This window comes from Cyprinus carpio, chromosome A4, assembly GCF_018340385.1.
Source record: "Cyprinus carpio isolate SPL01 chromosome A4, ASM1834038v1, whole genome shotgun sequence".
In the NCBI taxonomy this organism is placed as follows: Eukaryota; Metazoa; Chordata; class Actinopteri; order Cypriniformes; family Cyprinidae; genus Cyprinus; species Cyprinus carpio.
The window spans coordinates 34,098,190-34,124,296 of NC_056575.1; the positions used below are offsets into that span (position 1 = coordinate 34,098,190).

At 37.4% G+C, this 26,107-nt stretch overlaps 2 protein-coding genes across 3 annotated transcripts in view; both read right to left on the bottom strand.

Moving 5' to 3' along the window:
* LOC109062990 (gastrula zinc finger protein XlCGF7.1-like) overlaps positions 1 to 26,107 on the bottom strand; it is a 972,510-nt gene that overhangs the window by 266,639 nt on the left and 679,764 nt on the right. The gene's annotated exons all lie outside the window — the stretch shown is intronic.
* The window catches only part of LOC122140760 (stonustoxin subunit beta-like), a 28,893-nt gene continuing 21,426 nt past the window's right edge, over positions 18,641 to 26,107 (bottom strand). The window contains exons 4-5 of the mRNA XM_042745634.1: positions 20,433 to 20,479; positions 18,641 to 20,351 (exon numbers count right to left, since the gene is read on the bottom strand). Of these exons, the coding sequence (XP_042601568.1) occupies positions 19,816 to 20,351; positions 20,433 to 20,479 (583 nt within the window). The 3' untranslated portion in view covers positions 18,641 to 19,815. The remainder of the gene's footprint in view (positions 20,352 to 20,432; positions 20,480 to 26,107) is intronic.

A 26,107-nucleotide genomic window follows, 5' to 3' on the forward strand; every position in this document is an offset into this window, starting at 1 on the left:
AAATTGTGTTGTGGGATAATTAAATATATTCTAAATAAACTACAAACATAAAATTATATACATTTATTTTGTCCTCACATTCTTTCTTGTAACTCATACCTCTCAGTGACACAGCTGACTGAATGGCTCATTATGCAGCTCATTATGCGGGCCTTTGTCTTCTCAGGTGTTAATCACAAGATATTCATGATAACATTTTTTTTTTCTCAAAAACACAATCATGTACATACATGCTGCTCACATATTATTATTATTATTATAGCCCAGTTTGTGCTGATTACAGTGATTTTAGACTTTAGCCATTTAGATGTTTATAAGAAACTGAAAAAAGCACAAATGTCAGGGCATGACAAAACTTCTCCAGGCCCCAAAAATACCCTTAGACTCCAGAGGGTTAAACAAAAAATCTAAACAGCTCCCATGGTTTGATGATAAATGTAAAGAAATTATTAAAGAAAGGAAAAAAGCTGAAAGATATTTCTACAAACATCTATCAACTGAAAATCTTATTAAACTCAAAATTGCTAGAGCAAAAGCAAGAAGAACTATCAATGAAGTTAAGAAGGAAAGCTGGAGAAATTTTGTTGCCAGTATATCACCTAATACTCCATCAAACAAAATCTGGAATTTGATACAGAAAATGAAGGGTGAAACCATTGGTTCGCAAATACAACACATCAAGCAACATTATTTTCTCTTGACTTCAAAACAAGATATTGCAAATATTCTAGCAAGAACTTTTGAAAAGAATTCATCTTTTGAGAACTGTTCTCCTGCTTTTAGAACATTCCAAATTCAACAAGAAAAAGAGAAAATCAATTTTATTTCAAATAATTTAGAGCCATACAATCAGAATTTTTCCATGGAAGAACTACAACAAGCCATTAGGAAATCCCATGATACAGCGGTTGGACCAGATAAAGTTCATTATCAGTTTATAAAGAACTTACCTCACCTCTTTCTGAAGAAGCTTCTGGGAACTTTTAACTCTATTTGGATATCAGGAAATATCCCATCTTCTTGGCTTGAAGCTGAAATTATTCCTGTCCCAAAACCAGGAAAAGACCATAGTGATCCTATAAATTATTGACCTATAGCTTTAACCAGTTGTCTATGTAAAACTATGGAGAGGATGGTAAATGATCGTCTAGTCTGGTGCCTGGAATCCAAACATCTTATAAGTAAGTATCAATGTGGTTTTAGGAAAGGTCGAAGTACAACAGATCACCTTGTCAATCTTGAAAGTTATATCCGTGATGCGTTTATTAAGAAAGAACATGCTGTAGCTGTTTTTTTCGACTTGGAAAAAGCCTATGATACCACTTGGAAGTATGGATTCTTAAAGGATCTGTATCGACTAAATTTTAGAGGTTGTTTGCCAATTTTTATTGAAAGATTTCTTTGGAATAGAATCTTTAGAGTCAATGTAGACAATACTGTGTCTGACCCGCATAAACAAGAACTTGGAGTACCTCACGGAAGTATTTTATCAGTAACTCTTTTTAGTATTAAAATTGACAGTATTGCTCAGGTTATTGGTTCTGATGTTCTTTGTAGTTTATATGTAGATGACATCTGCATTTGTTATAGAAGCAAGCATATAAACACTATTGAACGAAAAATCCAACTAAAAATAAATAAAATGCTCTCATGGTCAATACGGAATGGCTTTAAATTTTCACAAACAAAAACTGTCTGTATGCATTTTTGTCAACTTCGTTCATTGCATAATGAACCAGAATTATTTTTGGATGGAACTCCCACTGAAGTCGCAAAGGAGACTAAATTCCTTGGCATAATCTTCGACAATAAGCTGTCATTTATTCCACATATTAAAATGCTTAAAAAGAAGTGTTCTAAAGGCCTGAACATCTTAAAGGTTTTGTCCAAAACTAAATGGGGAGCAGATATGACATCACTTATGAACTTATATAGAACTTTGATCCGTTCGAAGCTGGACTATGGGAGTATTGTTTATGGATCTGCCAGAAAATCATATATACAATCATTGGATACTATACATCATCAAGGCATACGATTAGCTTTGGGACCATATAGAACATCACCAATTCAAAGTTTATATGTAGAAGCCAATGAACCTTCCTTGGAAAACAGACGATTAAAGTTGGCCTTACAATATGCAATCAAATTAAAAACAAATAAAGGAAATCCAGCATATCCGGCAGTTTTTACAGTCCAGTATTCAATAATGTATGAAAGAAAACCAAATCATATTCGTCCATTTGGTCTACGTATAAAACCTCATCTGCAAAATCTCAAAGTAGATTTAAACATCTTGGAACAAACCCACTTTTGCAAAAATTCCCCCTTGGGATATCAAATATCAACCCTTATTTTGTTGGATTTATCAAAGAATCAAAAATCGGAAACGCATCCAAATGATTATCAGCTACAATTTTTAGAAATAAGAGATATGTATCCTCAGTATACTCTGATATACACAGATGGATCCAAATCTGGAAACCAGGTAGCGGCAGCTTTTGCAACGAATGAAGTACATCAAGGTATACGTATTCCAGATCAAAGTTCAATCTTCACAGCAAAAGCAAATGCTTTATTGCTGGCATTAAAATTTATTGAAACGTCTTCACAGAAGAAATTCTTAATAATGACTGACTCAAAATCATGCCTGGATTAACTGGAAAGAATGAAAACTGATCATCCAACAGTAGTCAAGATCTTCGTTAAATTATCAATGCTCAAATCAAAGGCTTTTAACATCTACTTTTGCTGGGTACCTGGACACTCAGGAATTGCTGGAAATGAGAAAGTGGACAATGCAGCAAAAGAAGCACTATCCACAGAATTAGTAAATAGTTCTATACCTTTTACAGACTTAAAACAAACGATAAATGAATACATCAGAAATAAATGGCAATCAGAATGGGATCAATGTCTAAATAATAAGTTGCATGAAATAAATCCTGATGTGAAGAAAAAACTTAACCTCTGTTTTGAGAATCGTTGGAATCAAGTCATCTATACACGATGCAGAATAGGACATTCAAAAATTACACATAAATTTTTACTCTTAGGAGAAAATCCTCCAAAATGTTCATTTTGTAAGAATTCATTGTCCATTAAACATATCCTTCTAGATTGTATTACATCTGCCCCTGTGAGAAACCTTTTTTATTCCGTTGATACTTTTTGGAAAAAATGTTAATCAAGTGAATCCGAACATAGTCCTAAGATTTCTAGAGGAAATAAATTTTAAACATCTTTTCTAGTCTTCCTTTGATTGATTACACTTTATTCTCGCCATGAATATAGCCTTAGAAGCTGGTATGGCGTTTAAAAGAAAAGAAAGAAAGAGAAAGTTTTATAAGAATCTTAAAGATTCTTCTCTTGAATCCCCCAATCTAATTTCATATGCAAGACACCATACTAGGAACAAAGAGTTGTAAAACTTCCCTCCAAAAGGTACCATTCCTCATTGGCTCACTCAAATCCTGAGGGTGTGATATCATCCCCCTATATAGATCACTGATCACCAGATAAGGGTGTTTTCTTTTAGATTCAGGAATTCCAGGAGAAGACACTGAGCTAAGAGCCTTAAAAACCACCCTAAGCTTGTGCCAGGCTTCGGCCTGGACTATTCATTCATCAAGATCCTCTGATTCGAACCGGTCTCATAAACTCACTTCAGCAGAGACCAACTGGAGCCCCAAAGTGCATCAGGACTCTTTTTTTTAAACAGCAGAGACATGCAAGTATCAAACTTAGTCTTATTGATACATTAAGTATCATATGCACCTGTCATGTTTGAACTAAGAAACTGATGTTTCCTTCAGGCTGTAGATCTGCTGAATATCATATTGTACCATAGTTTCATGTCTTTATTTCTCTTCTCTTTACTGCTTAAGCTTGAACCCTTTTTCCTATGCCAACTGTATGTGTGTGTATGTTAGACTAGTTTAAGTGTTTATGTAGTTAATAAAGTCTTATTTGTATCACATTTAAGGTTGTTCATTGTTTGCTCACACCTGAAGTCCCTAATCATGCAGATTTTTGCTACATGCTCTGAGTAGTATTGTACAGTAAGAAAGTTATTTTCCTTAACCAGAAAATTAACGTTCTTAGAATTGACAGACAGTTGACACTGAGAGGTCAAGTAAATACTTACAGCGGATCTAAATATTTATAATTACTCATAACTAGTTATGATTGATTATTCATATTTCCCCTTTGAGCTGATTTGCTCCAGCGCACAGAGCTTGAGGTCATGAACACATTAATTAACATCTCTGCTTTCGACACAGAGCATTTGTCATAATTTAGAGATGGTTTAAGATGGAAAAATGTGGTTTAAAAAAAACACATTTCTAGCATTTGTAAAAAGGAAAGATTACTATCAAGTAGCACACCTAGATTCCTAACTGATGACAAAGAATTAACAGAGCAGCCATCAAGTGTTAGACAGTGTTCTAGGTTATTACATGTGTACTCCTTTGACCACTAGCTGCCACGCCTGTCATATGCTCTTATTTATAATAGGCAGCACACTCTACTACTATGTTACACTTTTCCCATCAAAACACATACCATGTAAGCATAGCTTCTATAATAATATTTCTGAAAGTTTAGCATGATAATGTACAGAACAAAGTTAATGTGTTTGGTCTTGGCGGAATAGATCTGCTGCACTTCTGCTGCGGCAGATGAAGTAAAAAGACTTTCTACTGCCAATACATCCCCAGACATGCTGGTGGAGGGTTTCTGAAGTGCACTGCAGCTGCTACTGCAAGCACTAGCCAAGTATTTGAATGTTGAGCAGCAAGACTTTTTATTGCAGAAAGTTTACTTTTGCTTGAATAAATTTCAGTTTCACTCTTATTTTAGCCTGACTTTTTTTTTTTTTTTTTTTTTTTTTTTTTTTTACTGTCATGATTGTCATGACAATGGTGAATTTATGGCTGCTATGTGAGCTCCATGGTTATAGTAAACCAGTTGCTTAAAATTATCAGTACAACTGGATTCAAGCGAAGCAGTCACATTATTTTACTTTACCAGCAATATTTTGTCCTTTTTATAATCTTGGGTGGACTGAAATAAATCATTTTCATGCCAATTTAAATGTATATGCTCTAAAAAACATAATAAAATGATCATTTGAAATGATGCTTTTCATAAATACCTCTTTTTGTACATTGACATTTTTCCAAAGAAATGTTCCTTTACCAACATTACTCTTTTAATGCATATTGAGAGACATCTATTCAGTGGAAGAAATAAAGCAATCTTTTCTGTAACTACTATGTCACTTATTATGCTTCATCACATTACCCAACACTTTCACTTACCAGAAAACTCACTTTGACTCACTTAGGCCCTTTAAGTGTTAGTTCCCTTTCCCTAGTTCACTTTCATTATGTATGGGAAAACTCTCTTTTTTCCATTCTGCTGAAGCCTGATTTGTTCACGTTTGTGTAGCCGCACAAACCAATGGCGCTTCAGCCCGCCAAAAGGGGCGGGGCCAACCGCTATATAAGTCGGCCTGTAGCGCCTTTCATCAGATTATTCTCCTTCATCGATGAGGATCATCTCTTCATGAGCCTTTCTCGTCTAGGCTCACGGGTCACCTTGTCCCATCAGGGTGATCCCCACCCACCAGGCCCTCCTGTCTTTCTCCTCCCCTAAGGAGGATTGTCGCGGTCAATGACTCTGATTCCTTGGTGGCGTCAGAAATGGAGGAATGGGGTGATTTCGGCGAGGAGCCTGAAGCAGCCCCTCCCCCTCAGGTGTCGAGGCCAAAGCCAGACGCCGAGCTAAGCCGTGTCCTCGCAAAGACTGTGGAGGATCTGGGCCTCGAGCGGTCAGCTCCGGACAAGTCTGCCCATGGCTTACTAAACCAATGGTTCCTGCCAGAGACCCGCCAGCAATCCTCCTGCCAGCGCCCAGCCTCATTCTTGCCAGCCATCCACGACGAGCTACTCCCCTACTTGGCACAAGTAAACCCCTCTACTGCAGCAGCTCTTACTACCGTTGACGGCGCTGATGAAAAGAGGTATACCAAACTTCCACCCCTGGAGGAACCGATCACCACACATCTGTGCCCACCATCTGCCCTCGGCTTAAAGGGCCATGCAGCACATCCATCTAAGCCCTGCAGGACCACCTCGGCCATCGCCAAGATGCCAAGGCTTATGCAGCAGCTGGAAGAGAGGGCTTATCGGTGCTTAAAATGGTGGTGATTCTTGTGTTTTGAACTTCTCCGTAGCATGGACGAGTTTGGTCAAAAGCACCAGGAGGCCTTTTAGGAGCTGTGCACAGCAACAGATCTTGCTCTGCGCTACAAAGGCCATAGCGCAAGCAATCGGCAAGACCATGGCCAGCCTGGTGGTGCTGAAGCGCCACCTCTGGCTAAAGCTAACAGAGATCAGGGACGCAAAGAAAATGGCCTTCGAGAAACAGCACCCCGGGCCTTTCCCAAAGCGTCAAGATCCCCGCCCACAAGTTGTGCTGGACCCCAAGCTGCCGAAGCCGTCCTGAGGTGCTAGAGAGGAAAAGGATGGGCCCGGTTCTCGCCTTGGCTGGAACGCCCCCCAAAACTGCTTGCCTTCACTCCTCACCTCTTCGAACACCTCTGAGATATGGAGTTTTGTTTCTAGCGGGTCATGTTCTGCAAGTGCAGCGCATACCCGAATATTTTACCACTGTGATAGCGGACCCACATACTTTAAAGAGCAAAATTCCTCATCCTCTCTCAATCACTTATACGAACGTAGACTCCTCGCTTTTTCAAGGCGAGCTCTCGTTCAAGAAAATAAAACCTCTCGCCTCCCATTATACGGCCTGGGCAGTATGGGTCAAGATGGGTTTTGGAAACAATTCGACGAGTCTACTCGCTCGCAGACTGCCCCGCTTCAGAGGTGTTGTTCAAACTTCTGTCCCGGACAACAAAGCTATTGTTCTCTAGCAGGAGGTGCAAGCACTGCTTGCAAAAGGCGCTGTGGAAATAGTGCCCCAAGCGAACAGCGAGTCAGGCTTTTTCAGCCGCTATTTCCCTGTCCCAAAGAGAGACGGCAGGCTCAGACCCATTCTAGATCTCAGACATCTGAACAGCTCGCTTATACGCTGGTCATTCAAGATGATGACAATCATGCATTTTTGCCCCGAGGATTGGTTTTTGATTGTGGATTTGAATGACGCTTACTTTCACATCCACATAGCCTGCTGTCACAGACCATTCTTGAGATTCGCATTTGAGGGAGTGGCCTTTCAGTATGCTGTCCTTCCGTTTGGACTGTCCCTGGCCCCACGCACTTTTATGAAGTGCATAGACTTGGCTCTGTCTCCTCTCAGGCAGATGGGAATCCGTGTATTGAACTACCTCAACGATTGGCTTGTTCTAACCAGATCAGAACGGGAACTGAACGCTCACAAAGAGCTGCTGCTCAGTCACTTAGAGCACCTCGGGTTGGTCATCAACCCACGCAAGAGCCAGTTGTTGCCCAGACGACGAACTGTCTTTCTGGGAACGGTTCTAGACTCCGCCCTAATGCGGGCATGGATCTCGCCGGATCAATCCCTGACAATTCACCGATTGACGGCTTCCCTCAAACTGGGGACGACACGCCCCCTGCGGTTTTTCAGAGGATGCTTGGCCTCCAGAAGTAAAGTGATCACAACAGACGCGTCCAACTCTGGCTGGGGTGCGCTGTTGGAGGGCAATCCGGAATTCGGCTCCTGGACAGCTCAGCAGCGATGCCTACATTTCAACTGCCTGGGAATGTTGGCGGTCTCCTTAGCCCTGAATTCCTTCTGTCCAGCCATCAAAGGCCACCATGTCCTGGTCCGTTTGGACAGCACGGCAGTGGTGACTTATATCAATCACCAAGGTGGTCTCAGGTCTCACGCCTTATACAGATTGGTTTGCTGCCTCCTTCTCAGGGCACAGAAAGAGCTCCTCTCACAAAGGGCGGTTCATGTGCTGGGCAAGATGAACCTGGGAGCGGACATGCTGTCCAAAGGCAAGGTAGCCCCGGGCGACTGGGCACTCAGACGGTACAGCGAATTTGGGCGGTCTTTGGGAAGGCAGAGGTCGACCTCTTCGCCTCGGAAGACCACTCTCATTGCCCAACATTTTTCTTGATATGAAGAGATGCCCTGGCCCACGACTGTGTTTCCTCCTATCGCCCTGATTCCCCAGATCATAAGGTGAGTCGGGGAAACCAAATGCTCCCTCCTCTTAGTAGCTTTGCTCTGGAAGAATCAGCCTTGGTTTCCAGAGCTGATGCAGCTTGTGACGATGGCCCCGTGGCCCATCCCGTTGAGGAGGGACCTTCTCCTGCAGACGAAAGGCATGATTTGTCATCCCCGCCCAGAGCTGTGGAGCCTTCTTGTCTGGTGCCTCAAAGGGAGTCTGATAGGCTCCCAGCGAGAGTAAGCAACACCATTCTTGAGGCAAGGACTCTGTCTACAAGATGGCTCTATGGCCAGAAATGGTCAGTATTCCTCAAATGGTGCTCTGCACAGCAAGTGGACCCATTTTCATGTGACGTGTCCTGCGTGACTTTTCTGCAAAAGCTGCTGGATAAGGGGCACGCCTCATCCACACTCAAAGTATATGTGGCGGCCATCACGGCGAATCATTCTCTCAAGGCCGGACATTCAATAGGCAGAAACGACTTGGTTGTTAAATTTCTGAAGGACGCGAGGAGACTGAATCCTCTTCGCCCTCAGACTGTGCCATGTTGGGACTTATCCATGGTCTTAGGGGCCCTAAAAAGGCCCCCATATGAGCCGCTCAGTTTGGCTGACATGCGGCCCTTATTCTCCTTGCTTTGGTGTTGGTTAAGTGTGTGGGTGACTTACAAGTCCTGTCAGTCAGCGCCTCGTGTCTTGAGTTTGGGCTCAATGACTACAAGTTAATTTTGAAACCGAGACATGGCTATGTTCCTAAAGTGCACTCTACTCCCTTTAGAGCACAAATAATATCCCTATTGACGCTCCTCGCTGCAGACAGGGAGCAGGGACCGAACAGTCTCAGTCTATGTGGAATGTTCTAAACTGTTTAGGCAGTCTGAACAACTGTTTGTTTGCTTTAGAGGCCGCCAAAAGGGTCTGCCAGTTACCAAGCAAAGACTGTCTCGCTGGATTGTTGATGCAATAGCTCTGGCTTATGCATCAGAAGGACTGGAATGCCCTATTGGTGTGAGAACCCACTCCACAAGGGGAATGGCCTCCTCATGGGCGTGGTCCAGCGGCATATCTATCAGTGAGATCTGTGAGGCCGCTAGCTGGTCGTCGCCATCCACTTTTGCCAGATAAACTCACTCCCGCAGAAAACTTTCTGCAAGTCAATGACCAAAAGCCCATTAACTAGCTTGTGCACTGAAGGATACAAACTCATCAGGAGTGAAAAATGTAGCAAAGGTTTGAACTCCCCTATTTTCAATACCATAGAGGAAAAAAGTAAAATGCAAAAAATATAAGAAGAGTGTGTTCCCATTTAAATCCTGATGGTGAGACAGGAGAACGCATTTTTTTTTTAATTCTTTTTTTTTTTTTTGAAACACATGTAATATTGCTCACTTTTTAGTTAGGTAATTTGAATATATATGAATAATAAATTTTTATCAATTTGTGTCGAAGGCTGAGCAGTCTGTACTCATTTTATAATAAATAAATGTTTGAACTCATTAAATCATAAATCATTGAACTCATGCTAAAAACAGTTAAATAAAAATGTTTCATTACATTATTTTTGACAACTAAGATTTTGATTATTTAAAACCGTTTTATTAAAGAAGATTTACAGGGAATGATTTCAGTAAAATGGCACCCCATGCCCTGCATATACTGCATACCCCATTTTTGCACCACTGGCGACAAAAACATTGCAAATTAAATGTTTCTCCAAGCATTATGGTATCCATACTGGTGGTAGTCCAGGATTGTGGTATGAATACTCTGGGTCAGACATGAATACCCTCAAGGTATTATAAGGTACTATAAACTTATTCTCCATTGTTGTTCCTTCATTGTACAGGTAGGATGTGATATGATGCAATTTCATGTTTTCCTTTGTCTTTGGAGTGTTAAAAGCTGTTTGTGCATATAGAAGATCTGTAAAGTCACAAAGATTAAAACTCAAACCCAAAGATATAATCTTTATAAAAGTTAAGGCTCATCCACGCCTTCCTAAAACTGCTCGTACAAACACGCCCCAACATGTCTACGTCACTGTGTGGGAAGATTTGCATAACACCGCCCAAATGTGTACACAAAGAAAGAAGGTGTAACTTTGATTCTTGCTGTAGTATTGTTGCTATCGTCATCTGAGGTCCTCTGAGGGGTTGTGTAAGAATCCACCCGCCAGCCCAAAACAGTGGAATCCAGCGGACTGGTCGAAGGTTTAATGTGTATTCAGTCTTTTACTTGCGCTTTTGAATTTTTCAGGACGTAATTTCAATTTTAGTCTAGCTCCATGTTCAATCTGACTCCAATTTCAAGTGATCATTAAATTTAGCCAAAATTTCTAATTAATCACAGATATCAATTTTATATCAGTTTAGATATTTGAGTATTCTATAAATCCCATACTTTCAATTATTCGTTCATTAAGAACCTAACATCACTCAGAAATTTACTCGGCCGTTTAGTGAACCCACGGACATATACTTGCCAGTTCTGTAACTTATTCAGGGGATACAGGGTGATTATAATACATTTAAGTGCTGCACCCTACTAGCAAATAACAAAAAGTGTATTTTTTTTTTCTATGGTCATGAAAACTGTAACTTGTTAAGTCAGTGTGACATACAGAAGTCAGAAGATCCCTAATGGAGAGCCCCCCGTCCCACTTATTGGTACTTAAATATGATCTGCCCTAGATGCAGATTTGCGGAAATTTTAGACTAAACAATAATTTACTTGAAAAATTATTTCAAAAGAGATCAGAATAAATCAAATATAACAATTTCTTATTTGTCAGGTAAAATTGTATCATGCCAATTACATGATGCATATGCATCGATCTTGAAACATGATTTTTGAACCGTGAATCACCGATTTCGGACAGTAATCGATTTAAAACGCTAAGAATCGAATAAATCGCGATTTCAATAGTGATTCAATGCTTTCAAAATATATCTCTCCTTAGTACTTGTGGCCAGTAATGCTAAAGTGAAGTAGTTTTACTTTTCTGTAGTTTTTCAATGGTTTTTGGCATCTTACTGATGATGTTACCTGAGCAGTCAAAAGCTGCATATTTATTGCATGGATGAAGCAAAAATGTCAGTGTCTAAAGCATACGCACAGTTCCATTGAATGATAAATGTGTTTGAACAATGTTATTGAACCAAATGTACAAAGAAAAAACCTGGGCGCGTTTTCTTTCAGAATCATCATTCACTGATGGAGAGGAAAAGTTAAATACTATAGCACTTTATTTTATGAACATGAGATGAAGTTTTCGCACTGAAAGAATAGTGATTTCGTGCTCCGAACTTAAGACATGCCAGTCTTAGGATGGGCATCCCGAGGTAACTAGGAATTACTCAAGCTTTAGTCTGGATCCAACCTTTAAAGATCTGAGATGACCAAACACCTGAGAAGAGATGATGGCAACCCTGAACCAACATACAAAACTACCAAATTTTTCTGTAAGTTTGATTGCAACATAATTATTGCTGTTAACAGTGTTCACCATCTAATTTGAATACGTCATTAACTAACTGCATAATTTTTACTGTACATTTCTGCCATATGGACATCACCTTAACATAGTCACCACTGATCAACTACGCCTAAATATAATGTAGAAACTTACATTTTCTGTGAAGCTGCTTTGCAATGATTCATATAGTGAGAAGCACTTTTGCATAACACTTTATAATAATGTTCAGTTATAGGTCACTTATAAGTTATTAGTTAATGATGAACGAATCATTTACAAAACATGACTATATGTTCATGAATGATTAATGAGTGGTATGCTAACGATTTACAAATGTGTTGTCTTAAAGTTTAAATCATGAAATAAATCAAACGGATCATTAGTAGATGGTTTATAAGTTATTAATTGATACATTATCAATTATAAATCTATGATGTATTTGTCAAAATTGTTTTGTATAATTATTTCAATAAACAATTGTTAATCATGAACAAATGATGAATAAACCATTAGTAAATGATCAGTATATGATTTATTGACGGAGTTGTAAGCTGGTCTGTGTTCAAAAGCACAGATATGCAGGTATGCTAAAGCACTATTTTTAAGAAGAGTAATTCATTTTTTTTGAAGTGGATAAACATTTATAAACTCCCTATTCAGGTGATTCCAGTGGGTTGTGTTAAATCCTTTCACTCATCAGCACAGACTTGTGGAGTGTGTGGGATCTAGTGATAAAGTGAATCTCTCAACCGCTTTTACCTTCCACTGAAGCTCACATCAGGTGCACAGAGTTAAAGACTCCATGTGTGTCAGAGAAGACAGCTGTCTATACTCTCACCAGTCAGCATTTATACTGCAGTACACACTACAAAGTGTTCAACACCTGTTATAGATGATGTGTAAACGCATGGATAAATAATTTACAAAGCTTTCTGCATCTTCTAATCTAGTGAAAACTATTCATCACTTGTAAATGTATTACAAATCATTTGTAGACCTTTCTTACCTGTTAAAAATTATATGTATATGTACACAAGTCATTTATAACACTTTCTGCATCCCCTTATCTAAAGTGTAAACTATTTATCACTTGTAAATATGGTACATATCATTTACAGATCTTTATAAATTATGTACAAACTGCAGTTTGTAAATTTACCATGTATTTGCCATATGCAAAGGTTCTGGTATACCTTTCAGTTACAGGATATACAAATCTATACAAATCCCTTATATGATATTTAAATTATAAGTATGTTTTATGCAAATATATTTTACTATTATATAGATATCTTCGAGCCACTAACTCACTCCTTATACAACTTTTTAGCCACTTTACAAAAATAAAAACACAATATAGATATATTGACAGTGACTGTTATCTTAGTTAATATACTATTGTATAAAAAGTATAATTTTAAGCTCCCTACTCCACCCTATAATCTTAAACATAACCATTTTGACAATATACAAAGTGTAACAGGCAGATAAATGTACGTTAGTCACAATTTATTTAAAAAATTACAAAAAAGCAGTATAAAGAACAGATAATTTGATGGTTGTTCTGTATTTCCAGTGTTCTGACAGCAAAACAATATTGTGTGAGTTACAGAATGAAATTAGTGTTTAATCGCTGAAAACATTCTCCTGATCTGCATTTCCATTCTCCAAAGCATCGCACTGCATCTCACTCAAAACAATTTGGCACATTGCAAACAATCTACGGTGATCGGAAATTACAAGTCACAGCCAATAAGGAGCGAGGTTTGACGTCACTGCCGCAAACTGGTGTCGCTGTGTTGAAGTGCCAATTTTGAAAGTTTTAATGGATGAGACGGCAGCTATCTACTGTTATTAATGTATAATGATTATATTACAGCAAACAAATCTTTTTCTCACACGGTGGTACGATTTCTGAAGACTTGGAATAAAATGCACAAAATAATGGACTACGTTTATGGTGCATTTTCATGTTATGGTGAGCAGCTGTCCCATGGTAAACAAAATAAAAAATAAACAATAAAGTGCTAATTAAATGGGGGCAGAGTGTTAATTTATTTATAAATTTTTCTTAAAAAAATTCAAGTTCAAGCTTGGATAAAGTGATGTAATAAGATGGGATCATATAACAGGAAGATCTGCAAATGATATGTCACATTTACAAGTGATGAATAGTTTTCACTTTAGAATAGGGGATGCAAAAAAGTGTTATAAATGACTTGTGTACATATACAAATAATTTAAGCCATGACACCATATAATCATGCATTCTTGATTGCTGGTGGTTTTCCCTGTTGGGAAGAGGTAAAATTTGTAATTTTTACAGTTGATCACTAGGTGGGACCATTAACCCTTTAGATAGGCTTGTGCAAAAAAAAAGCTGAGTTTCTGGCTTGTATATGGAGTTATATGGAGTATAACAGCAAATTAAATTGTGTGTGTGTGTGTGTGTGAGAGAGAGAGAGAGAGTGTGAGAGAGACCTTTGCGCACTTACCTTGATGTATCTGAAAAAATCAAAATATGCACCTCAGCTCTCAGAATTACATTGAGTTAACAATAACAAAATAAGTGTATTTATGCACCTGCTGCCTTTTGATGGTGAGAAGTACAGACCAAACAAAAACAAGTGGATTTAAACACTTGAATGCCATCCTGCTGGTCATTTGATGGTGAGAAGAGCAACAAGCAACATGAGAAAGGGCTAGACTTGTACCTAAGTTTTAGAAATGATTATGCAGCCTGACCCCTCCAGCGAGGCCACTCGATCCACAACATTGACATCAGCAAACCGTTCACCCACACAACGCCATACACGCTGTCTGCCATCTGCCCTGTACAGTGAAAACCGGGATTCATCCATGAAGAGAACACCTCTCCAAAGTGCCAGACGTCATCAATTGGTTACAATGACGAACTACAGTCAGGTCGAGACCCCGATGAGGATGACAAGCATGCAGATGAGCTTCCCTGAGATGGTTTCTGAAGTTTGTGCAGAAAGTCTTTGGTTATGCAAACCGATTGTTGCAGCAGCTGTCCGGGTGGCTGGTCTCAGATGATCTTGGAGGTGAAGATGCTGGATGTGGAGGTCCTGGGCTGGTGTGGTTACACGTGGTCTGCGGTTGTGAGGCCAGTTGGATATACTGCTAAATTTTCTGAAACGTATTTGGAGACGGCTTATGGTAGAGAAATGAACATTCAATTCATGAGCAACAGCTCTGGTGGACATTCTTGCAGTCAGCAAGCCAACTGCATGCTCCCTCAAAACCTGCGACATCTGTGGCATTGTGCTGTGTGATAAAACTGCACATTTTAGAATGGCCTTTTATTGTGGCCAGCCTGAGGCACACCTGTGCAATAATCATGCTGTCTAATCAGCATCTTGATATGCCACATCTGTGAGGTGGATGGATTATCTCGGCAAAGGAGAAATGCTCATTAACACAAATTTAGATTTGTGAAGAATATTTGAGAAAAATAGGCCTTTTGTGTACATAGAAAAAGTCTTAGATCTTTGAGTTCAGCTCATGAAAAAATGGGGGCAAAAACAAGTGTTGTGTTTATAATTTTGTTCAAAGTATATATATATATATATATATATATATATATATATATATATATATATATATATATATATATATATATATAAGCTTTAATATATCCAACATTTAGAATGACTAAATTTATGTTTTCCTTTTGAGCCCTATGTGAAACTATATGAATAATTCAATTAACTGAACGCACTGGAAGAACATCTTATTGCACAAAAAAATTCCTTTTATAACATTGCTTTGCCTTCCTCCTGGAAAACAGAAAGGTTGCCATGGACCTGTATCTCGTCAATTAATAGACAACACTTCCCCATCAAAGATGAGTTTTTACGGCAATCCGTGTTCTAGGTGTATTATGGTAAGGAAAGCCCTAGCGCATGTCCTGAATGAGTTACGAGTCTCCAGGTCTTCCGGGTGCGAATACAAGACGATCGGCATTAAAAAAAGGACCACAGAAAATGTAGATCATCATATATGTAGATCATGTCTTGACCATTTTCAATCTAATCGGGACGATGTAGTCAGTGAGGGAGATGCCTTTACAGACACAGAAACATCTCTATGGATAGACTCATCGATCTGAATATGAATATGTATTTGTGTGTGTGATCTATTTGTCTATATGATCTATATATATATATATATATATATATATATATATATATATATATATATATATATATATATATATATGTATGTATATGTATGTATGTAGGCATATGTATATGTAAATATGTATGTATGTAGCCTATTTGTGTGTGAGTGTCTTTTAGTTCTGGTTATTGAATGCCATCCATCCATCCATCTTCTTCCGCTTATCTGGGGCCAGGTCGCAGGGGCAGAAGTCTAAGCAGAGACGCCCAGACTTCCCTCTCCCTAGACACTTCCTCCAGCTCTTCTGGGGGGATACTGAGGCGTTCCCAGGCCAGCCGAGAGACATAGTCCCTCCAGCGTGTCTTTGGTCTTCCCCGGGGCCTCCTCCCGGTGGGACATGCACGGAACACCTCCCCAGGAAGGCGTCCAGGAGGCATCCTGAACAGATGCCCGAGCCACCTCAGCTGGCTCCTCTCGATGTGGAGGAGCAGCGGCTCTACTATGAGCTCTTCCATGGCCGAGCTCCTCACCCTATCTCTAAGGGAGCGCCCAACCACCCTACGGAGAAAGCTCATTTTGGCTGCCTGTATCCAAGATCTTGTCCTTTCGGTCATGACCCACAGCTCATGACCATAGATGAGAGTAGGAACGTAGATCGACCGGTAAATCAAGAGCTTAGCCTTGCAGCTCAGCTCCTTCTTTACCAAGACAGTAAGGTACACTGACTGCAGAAGCTGCACCTATCCGCCTGTCAATCTCCCGCTCCATCCTTCCCTCACTCGTGAACAAGACCCCAAGATACTTGAACTCCTCCACTTGAGGCAGGAGCTCTCCACCAACCTGAAGGGGACAAGGCACCCTTTTCCGGCTGAGAACCATGGCCTCATACTTGGAGGTGCTGATTCATTCGTTGATTTATTGAATACAATTTCAATTATTGTTCATATAATTATTTACAGGTGAAAGAATATGACATCTGAATGCATTTTGCTTGAAAATGCACTCCTTTGATAAAAATGCATTTTTCTCAGGGTTTTTTTGTCCAAAATTTTGCTTTTCTGATGAAGCCTATGTAAGGGAAACAGGTCAATTTAGCTCAAAGGGAATCATTTAAGATTTTAAAGGGAATTTGAACAGAATCACTGTTTCACGGCTGATCACTGAAACGGCCAGCGATTCACTGAACGAGCCGTTTAACATCAATCTGCGCTGGATATTAATATCCAAAGTATAGTGAAAACAACTATTAATTAGCACAGTAACAAGATCGGCAGTTTAAGACATTTAATTGTAAGCACAAAACACAAGATACTTCTCTTTTCAATATGAATAAGGCTTTATTAGATAAATCTAAGACATATAAACTAATCTAACACATAAGCACACGTACTCACATTCACACAAGTTGCAGGAGGATAGAAAGTTAGGAAAGCATGAGTTTTAAAAGAATGAAAATGTGGAATCCCAAGTTTACAGCAATATGTGAAATTGCATAGACATGAACAACCATCAATCATTTAATTAACCCTCGCATTGAGTTCCTCAATGAGGTTAAAATTATATTAGATAACACCAGTACAGATCAGAGTCTGGAGGTAAAGTTACTTGTGATGCCTGTGTAATGGGGTTCCCTTTGTTGTCGCTGAAAAGGAGGTTTCCCGAGGTTGCTGATCGGCTGGAAGTTCAGTAGTCGTTGAAGTGACGTCTTGGGCAGCCCGTGGTTGGGCGTTGGCTGAAGATGCGGAGTTGTGGGCTGGTTGAAGTTTCAGACGGGCACTCGAGGTCAGACTCGGAGACACGGCGTTACAAAACTTAACTTAGAACACGAAACTCTCAAACGGAAAAAGAAAAAGAAACTAAAGTAAAAAAATAGAAGTAAAGTTTGACGAGACTAGGTGGTGTTTCTTCTCATCGTGGCTAAGTAGCAGCAGGCGTGCAGGCCGAAGCATGCTGGAACCACGCTCAAAGAATGCTAAAAGTGATGACAAAAAGCATGACTAAAAGCTTAAACTACAAGCAAAAGCTAAAAGCAGGCATGACTGATAGCAAAAGCTAAACCCAATCTAAAAGCTAAAAAGCAAAATTTGATGGTGTCCTGAGTATTTGAACTGGCCTTTCGGCCACACCTCAAATGTTGTCTTGACCAATTATATATTGTCTTTACTCGGGGTGTTGCGATGTTTGTCCCACCCATTCAAAAATCATATGTTTATCTTATCAAGCACATGGTCCGAATTTTCCCGCTCTCGCAGGGTATAATTTGGACATGATTCCTATAACAAGAATATGATACATTTGACAAATAACTGATGGTCAGAAACGTTTCAAGCAAGAAGATTCGAAGCACACACATACTAAACATGAATATGATCCCTTAAGCTATTCAAGAGTTATTTAAAAAGACATACACAATAAGTGATTAGAAACATTATAATCAAATGTGTGGGTTACATGTATGATATGGAGTTAAGCAATGGACTGATATCCATTTAGAAGTCTTTTTTGAGTTCATTTTTGGTGCATATATGCATTGGAAGGCATTCTCTGTGCCATTCTGTGGAGTAAGGATATGTCCTGTGAAGACCAGAGAGGTTAACAGGTCTCCTTAGGAATTTCAGTCTAGTTTCCTTCAAGGTGGGGGAAGTCAATCCAAAGAGCTTGTGATGATTACTATCATGGGTTTACATGTGATGTTAAGGCTGTGCATCTCTTTGACCATCAATCTGGATTAATTGCCCCAAATTTGACAATCTCTTCTCCGAATTGAAATTTTCAATAATTGTTCTAATGGTGTTAATGTTGAAAGCTGCTCTGTGAAAGAGTTGGTTGGTTATCTTGGTTTAATTTGTCTGGTTCAGGCCTGATACGCTACACCTATCTGCATTCAAGTGGTGATCAAACATAAACACATGACGATAGAATAAAATAGTTTTTTTGTTTAAAGCAGAGGCTCAGTTCTGTTTTTTTATATAAAATATGTTAATATATTCATAGCAGAAAATATTCTGAGGGCCATCAAATTTAGTTGAAAATCATCAAAAATGCTGTCAGTGGCAGGCAACTTTTAAAAAAAAAATGCTGGCGGGGAAAGAGTTAATACAACAGATGTGTCAAATATTCATCCACAAAATGAATGTGGTGACCACATGATAAGAATAAAACAGAAATGAAAATTAACATATAAAGGCCATTGTGAATATACAACTTATTGTGTCTCACCAAGACAGACATGATCTGTGCAAACTTCTTGATATTGATAATCACATGGAGTTAATGATCACTGGGTAAACTCTTTGAATGTAGATTATAAAGATAATTATGGTGCTGATTATGACGTAGCTGGAAGATATAGCAGCTAAGAGTGAAAATGAGAAAAAAAATTCAATAAGAAGAAGATATAACATGTATTTAATGTAATTGATTTGTGCACTAAGCAGCAGGACAACACAAGTATTGGACTGGGATTTGGTATTGGCAGATACTCAGTATTCAAAGAAAAACCTGATCGGGACAATCCTAGTTTGTACCCATTATTAATAAATTGTAGTATGCAATAAATTGAATACTTCATATTGGTTACTGCACAAACTATTTAAACAAGCATTTTGCCAGACAAGTTGCACTATAAAGGCAGCCAGGCCTGCAATAGACCCTAATCACTACTAGCACTTCTGTGATCTTGCAAATATAAAAATATTCCATTGGTAAGAAAGAGGCATTATGACTTTAAATTGAAAAATTTGAAAACTCCATTTTAAACCTTCAAGTGATTGATTGTAAAAAAATAAAAATAAACTTGCAAATAACATGAGGAGCATTATGTAACAAACATTACATCAAACATATTACCATACAGCTGATTTCTTGAAATATTCAAGAAATATAGTTCTTGGAAAATTAATCACCAAAGATGATCAGGTTTACAAATTTACGTGGGTACATATGCAGGTTTGTGTGTGTGTGTGTGTGTCTCAAAGATATACTAGTATATATTTCAGTCAGGTGTGAGCACTACATCTCATTTTTGTTCACAGGTTTTTAATCTCACACAGAGACACTGAGGAACCATAAACCCCAAACCCAGCAAAGACAGACTCTGTGAATGTGGAGGTGAATGTGTGTAAGTGTGTGAGTGTCTGTGGGTCAGAGATGCTGTAGAAAGACAGAGTGCTGGCCAATACGTCCACATACACTCCTACTCTCTTAGAGAAGCCTGAAGAGATATGGATATCAGTTCTCTTATTATTGTGAAAGACAGCGAATCGGTTATCAGAGCACTCCAGACTCCAGGACTTCTCACTAGATTCAAACCGACAGTCATAACTTCCTTTTCTGCTTATTCCTTTATATGTCACTGATATAACTCCACATCCACTCCATTCAGCCTCCCAGTAACAGCGGTCAGACAGACTCTCTCGACACAAAACCTGAAGACACTCATCAAATCTGTCTGGATGATCAGGATATGACTGATACTCTTCCACAAGTGTCACCTTTCTGTTATTCTCAGACAGAATGAGACGAGTGTTTGCTGTGTTTGGATCCAGTGTGAGAAAACGGGCATCTGAACACAAGAAGAATTACATTTTTAATACAACAACAAATCTCTAAAGGGGTGTGTGGGGGTGTATGTGTGTAGACATACATTTGTGTAGACCTGCTGAAAGCCGAAACTCTCCTCCATGATCCACACTATAAAAAACACAGTTTCACATTTTGCACATTTAACATTATTATGAGTAAAATATAAACAAAGAAATAAAAACAACTAAATATTCTCTCATGCACAGTTATACACATTCATGACAACACATTCAAATGTTAATCAGAGTACAAATTTACCCTACAAAATCCACCAGCCTTTAATTTTTTGGTTAAAGCTGCCTGATGAATTTTGATGTGATGTTAAAATAAAAAAGAGAAATTGACTTAAGTCTTTAAGTCTGTTGTAACAAATAGAAAATATGGCACGATTACCATCCTACTGAATAAGAAAGGAATTTGTCAAAAATATGACTACAAGAAGAGGTTACAACACTTAGACAATCATTTTATTATTTTATTTACAATTATTCTATTACTTAGAGCTTGAAAGTACCTAAAACAACTGATGTCAATTTGATGTATTTAGGCATCTGTTTTTTTTTTTTTAATTATCATGCTACAGTAGGTGGCCAACCAAAATGATCATTCTGCCGCCACAGCCTCGTCTACAAAGTGCATTTGCAGCTTTTGACCGCTGAGTGCCACTTTAACCACAAGTTATCAAACAAGCACATCAAAGCACATTTTCGCAAATAGCCGTCACCTTTGCCTCACCAATGTGTTACATTTGAGGCTGCAGTCAGGGAAAACAAATTAAAGAAAAACACTGTAGTTAAAAATATTATATATTCACAGATAAAAGGTTTATTACTTGAAGTTATGTGCATTTCTTTAGAACGAATTCAAGCAGAATAAATGTCAAGCCTATGAGCCTGTGCTCAGTATTACACCATATTTTAGATTTGACACATTTAATAAGTGTGCAGTATTATTTATATAATGTGAATTATGTGTTATATTATTTTAAAAAGAGGATTAAAAGAGGTAGCCTATTTTAGTGAGCTAGGTTACATGGATTAATATGCAAAATGTCAATACATTCTCACATATTAGGCCTATATTTTAATTTATATTTTAAAATTCCTTCAAAAAAACAGCATGCATTTTTGTCACGCACTAATTTGTTTTTCGTTAACTGTCCTTTATTTTGACAGATAACTTCTTGGGAAAAAGATATCTGTCTGTACACTGATTAAGAAATGATTAAGAAATTGTTGCGTGTTTTATAAATTATTTTCTTTATTTTAGCAAAACGTGAGGCACTGTATAATTTCCGCTCCCATGTTTAGGCCTAATTAAAACAAGAAACGAATGAATTAAGCCTGCACGATTTAGCTAAATCATTGAAGCTCTAAAGAATGGACTGATTAATAAAACCTCCCCACGTTTAAACTCAAGTTCTCTCATTATAATCAACAAAATGCACACAATGTAAAAAAAAAAGAGCTTCATTAATTGACAACTTCAGTGATTTTAAAGGGAGCCTTCTTTACCTTTTGTTTTCATATAATTTGAGTAAATAAATAAATAAATAAATTGGAGCCGCATTTAAATGCAGGTGTGTAAAATATCAGAGTACGCGGCGCGCATGATGCTGAGTGTGACGCGCAGCATTAATTCTTATTTGTCTACATATTTTATCTTCATTACAAATCTTGTTTGGTTTTATTTTGGATAATTGCATGTAAAAATTATTTACTTTGTAATGCATATGCAAATGTGAATTATTATTCATATTCAAGTGTTTGTGCGAAAATTATTAATGCGCATGCATGACAGGGAGGCGCCCTCTCGATCACTTGAATTTTTTCCTGATAATGAAATAACTTAAAATTGGGGTGTCTCTACAGAAAGCTTGAAATGTCTACTTTTAAATGAATCAATTCAGAAAGAAAGCATTATGTAATCTTTGAAGGTTGCATTTCTCTTTAAAGGTACGTCCATGTGGAGAGAGCCAGCACTGTGAATTTCATCTTGCAGCCGACAAGAAAACATTTGTTTATTAATAAATAACTAAAATGTCTCCTTTTTCACAATTATTAAGCTACTTCTGCCTGTGCCTTGTGGCAAACTTAATGCATGTTCTTGAGCGCGGAATATATTAAGGCTGGATTATAGATATAAATTTAATATAAACCTGCGATTAGTTGAAGAGTGACAAATGAACGACTATTAGCCTAACTAGAAAAATCTTACATGGGGGCAGACCTATTAAATACCCTCTAGACATTTATGTTAAAGTTTTTAAATCATTTTATATGCATTTGCACAAGTTCTGCTTTCAAAACGGTCCGTAATGGAGAGATACCTTAACATTGGTTTTCCTCTGAAACACAAAAAAACGAAAATTGAAATAAAATTTGATATTTTATGTTTTGAGAATGGCCAACCCTTCTCTGCAGATATTGTTGCTTCTGGTTTGTGCATTGTAAATCACAGAAAGTCTACAAAATATGTCTCCCAAAACTGTTTTTTTGTCACGTCTGTAACGCAAGTGTATTTCCCAAGTATAAAATAGCCCATAAAACTTGTTCATAGACGGATACTTTACTGATGTCTGCTCTGTTTGGGATTTAGAAAAACATAAAGAGATGGTTTATTATATTGGTAATGAATAGGCTACATTCTGTGAGAATTTATATTTCACACTCTAAAAAATATTGTATGGATGCAACAAAATAAAATTAACACAACAGTTTGCATCATTTTTTTTTTTTTTTTGAGTTAAGGCAACTTCCTCTGAAATTAAGTTATAATAACTAATATATTATATTGCGTTAGTAGTCAACATTTTAAGTGGATCAAAACCTTTCTTGAAAGTTGTCCTAAAACCAAAATAACGAGGCATCTGTCCTATCTAAACCTGCTCTGCAAGTTTAAAACCCTCATAAGACACTGTCCATATGAAAGAGCAAGAAATTCACACCTTTTTTTCGACCCCGACAAGCTATACAGAACTACCCCCAAAAAACCCCAACCCCCTCCAGCCGGTCTGTTTTTGGCCGCGAGGAACGGTGTGTTGTCATGTTACTGGGTTGAAACATGCCTGCACTCAAAGCAGCTGTATTCTTTTTATTCATTATTTTCTCACAGCCCATATTATTATTTTCACAAGACCATAATAATAACAAATTATCAATTGATAATAAATCACTATTTTTACGAAAATCATTGTTATTTGTGAACGTAGGCATTTGAGGAAGGCTTTAAGACCAAGCGGAATCCTCCGTCAGCTGCTCCCGCTTCACAGCGAGCGTGACTGACTGACCCAGCTTCACTGTCCGCGGTTTGATTTAAAAAAATCAGTTTAAAGCGAATACAACTTATTGATCATGAGCCCAACATTTAGCAATGCAGGAAAACATTCAGCCTACCTGAAGGAAGACGTATTTCATTGTAAGTTCATGCTGTTAACTAGAGAGTAAAAAAAAAAAAAAAAAAAAAAAACTAGTGAAGGCTATTCTTAAACTTGGACCTCATTATATTGAAGTACAAATCCAAACCCCAGAAGCAACCTACACTCTCTAAGTGTTCTTTCATTGAAAAGTATGCATTTTATCACAGGCTATATGGTTGAAGTAATATTTTAGTAGAAAACTTTAAGTGCCAAAAAAATTCTTTTATTGACTAATGTTTCATAGACCTTCAGTTGTTATGCTTTAAAATTCCATGCCATTTGTAATTTCACAATATTTTCACCTCCTAAATTACTACCCCAATTCTATAATGGTAAAATTTACTCATGCCGATGCCATTTTTTTATGACTTTTTTTTTATTTATTTTAAATTTTATTTTTTTAGAATAATTGTAGCGTACATAAATGGGTAAAGCAAAACAAATATGATAACTTTTTAACTGCGGGCAGATAATAGGCCTTTATTATTAAAAATATATTATTTTTACAAATATTTGGATTGTCCCTTATTCTGTACCTTATTTTCTACAAGAATAAACATTATAAATAAAGTATAAAAGAAATAATCTCAATTAGCCCTTATTTTCCATTTCTGAAGTGAACTGGCAACTCTAATGATGATGTAATTATCTTTTGACTCCCCTGACAGTGGCACCTTGCTCAAAAAAACCCCCCAAAAATTCCTCAGTTATAGGAGATATGCGAGCGAATAATAGATTTAAAAAAGAAAAAAAACTGGGTACTTGGTTTCGGAAAACGAATAAAGCTCGTAAAAAATTATATGATGAAAAAGTCATGCTAACATATTATTAATTTATAGAAATAATTTAAGCAATTAAAACCTTTTTTATACTAGATTCAACCTGAATTTCAATACTATTAAACTGACTTTAAAATCCCAAGGAGTTTATAAATTGAAACGGTAAAATGTAACAGTGCATGTTAGCCTAAATTAACTTGTATCTTATAGTATCCGAAGACCTTGATTGCATGTTAGCATGAAACTAACAATATAATTAGATTTTTTTTTTTAAATGAACAATTCCTGTATAAAATGGGACAGCAACCTTTATGTCAAACATTTAGAAATCGTCCACAGCTGAGCAACGCGGGAGGCATGCATGAAGTGAATGCGCATGCACAAAGTCATTTTCAGATGCAATGAAAAAAAAAAAAAAAAAAAAAACCTGGATGAAACCATACATAAAACTTGTAAATAGTGAACAACATAGACTAGATTAGGCCCAGACTCTGTTCCTAAGTATATATTGTAATTATTTTAACCCACAGTAACACATTTTAACCGATTAATCGCCTATTTTCGTGTGCTGCATGTCTTTTTAAAAACAAGCTAAAAATAAATTAAGTTTGTGAGAGGAAAAAAAATATAAGTCATGTATAAGTTGCATTTTATTACAATCAGAAATAATAACGGCAGGCCTAATAATGTTATAGGCTAATGTACCAACAGGGTATTTTTAGTTCCCTTCACTTTACAACAAATCCTTTAAATTTAACAAATTTATCAGAACAGAACAAGAATTAAAAATATATAATTCTAATGGATAAATATAATTGCAGTATATAATAATATAGGCTTAGCTATAAAAAAAAAAATAATAATAATTGTAATAATTTAAAGCGAAACATAAGGTAAGGTTGGGCTCTCTCATTCGGGACAAATCCAAACGTTTCCATATTTGTGATGTTGCCCATTTGAAGCTTAACTATTATTCATTAGGTAAAATAGGATTTGTTTTTCGCGTGTTTTTGTGTGTTGTCGACGGATAAAATCATAATTAGCAAAAAATATACCAGTGGACCGCTGCTCGCGCCGAATGTCACAGTGAACGCCTGCTGTTTCCAATGAATATGTGCGCGTGAGGCACCAGCGCGATCAAACAGCTGAAACAGATAATACTCAATTTTTGGTCACACAGTTAAGGCAGAATTTGAAAATGCAAACTGTTACCAGTTTGAAAAATCAAGAATAATAACAGAGTTAATAAGAATTATTTGTAAATGCTGGACCGTTCTCATTTCGCTCTGCATATGGAACCTGAAGATTTTTTTTTTTTTTTTTTTTTACAAGAATGAAGTGAAATGAAAACATTTAGCTTTTAATCAGTGTATATATATATATATATATATATATATATAATATATATATATATATATATATATATATATATATAGACCTATTATGTAATGTTATGTAATGTTTGATAACAATAGCATGCATAAGAGCCTTTGTGTAAAGGTCTTTCTTAAAATTTTTGATGCGTAGACTGTAACCTAA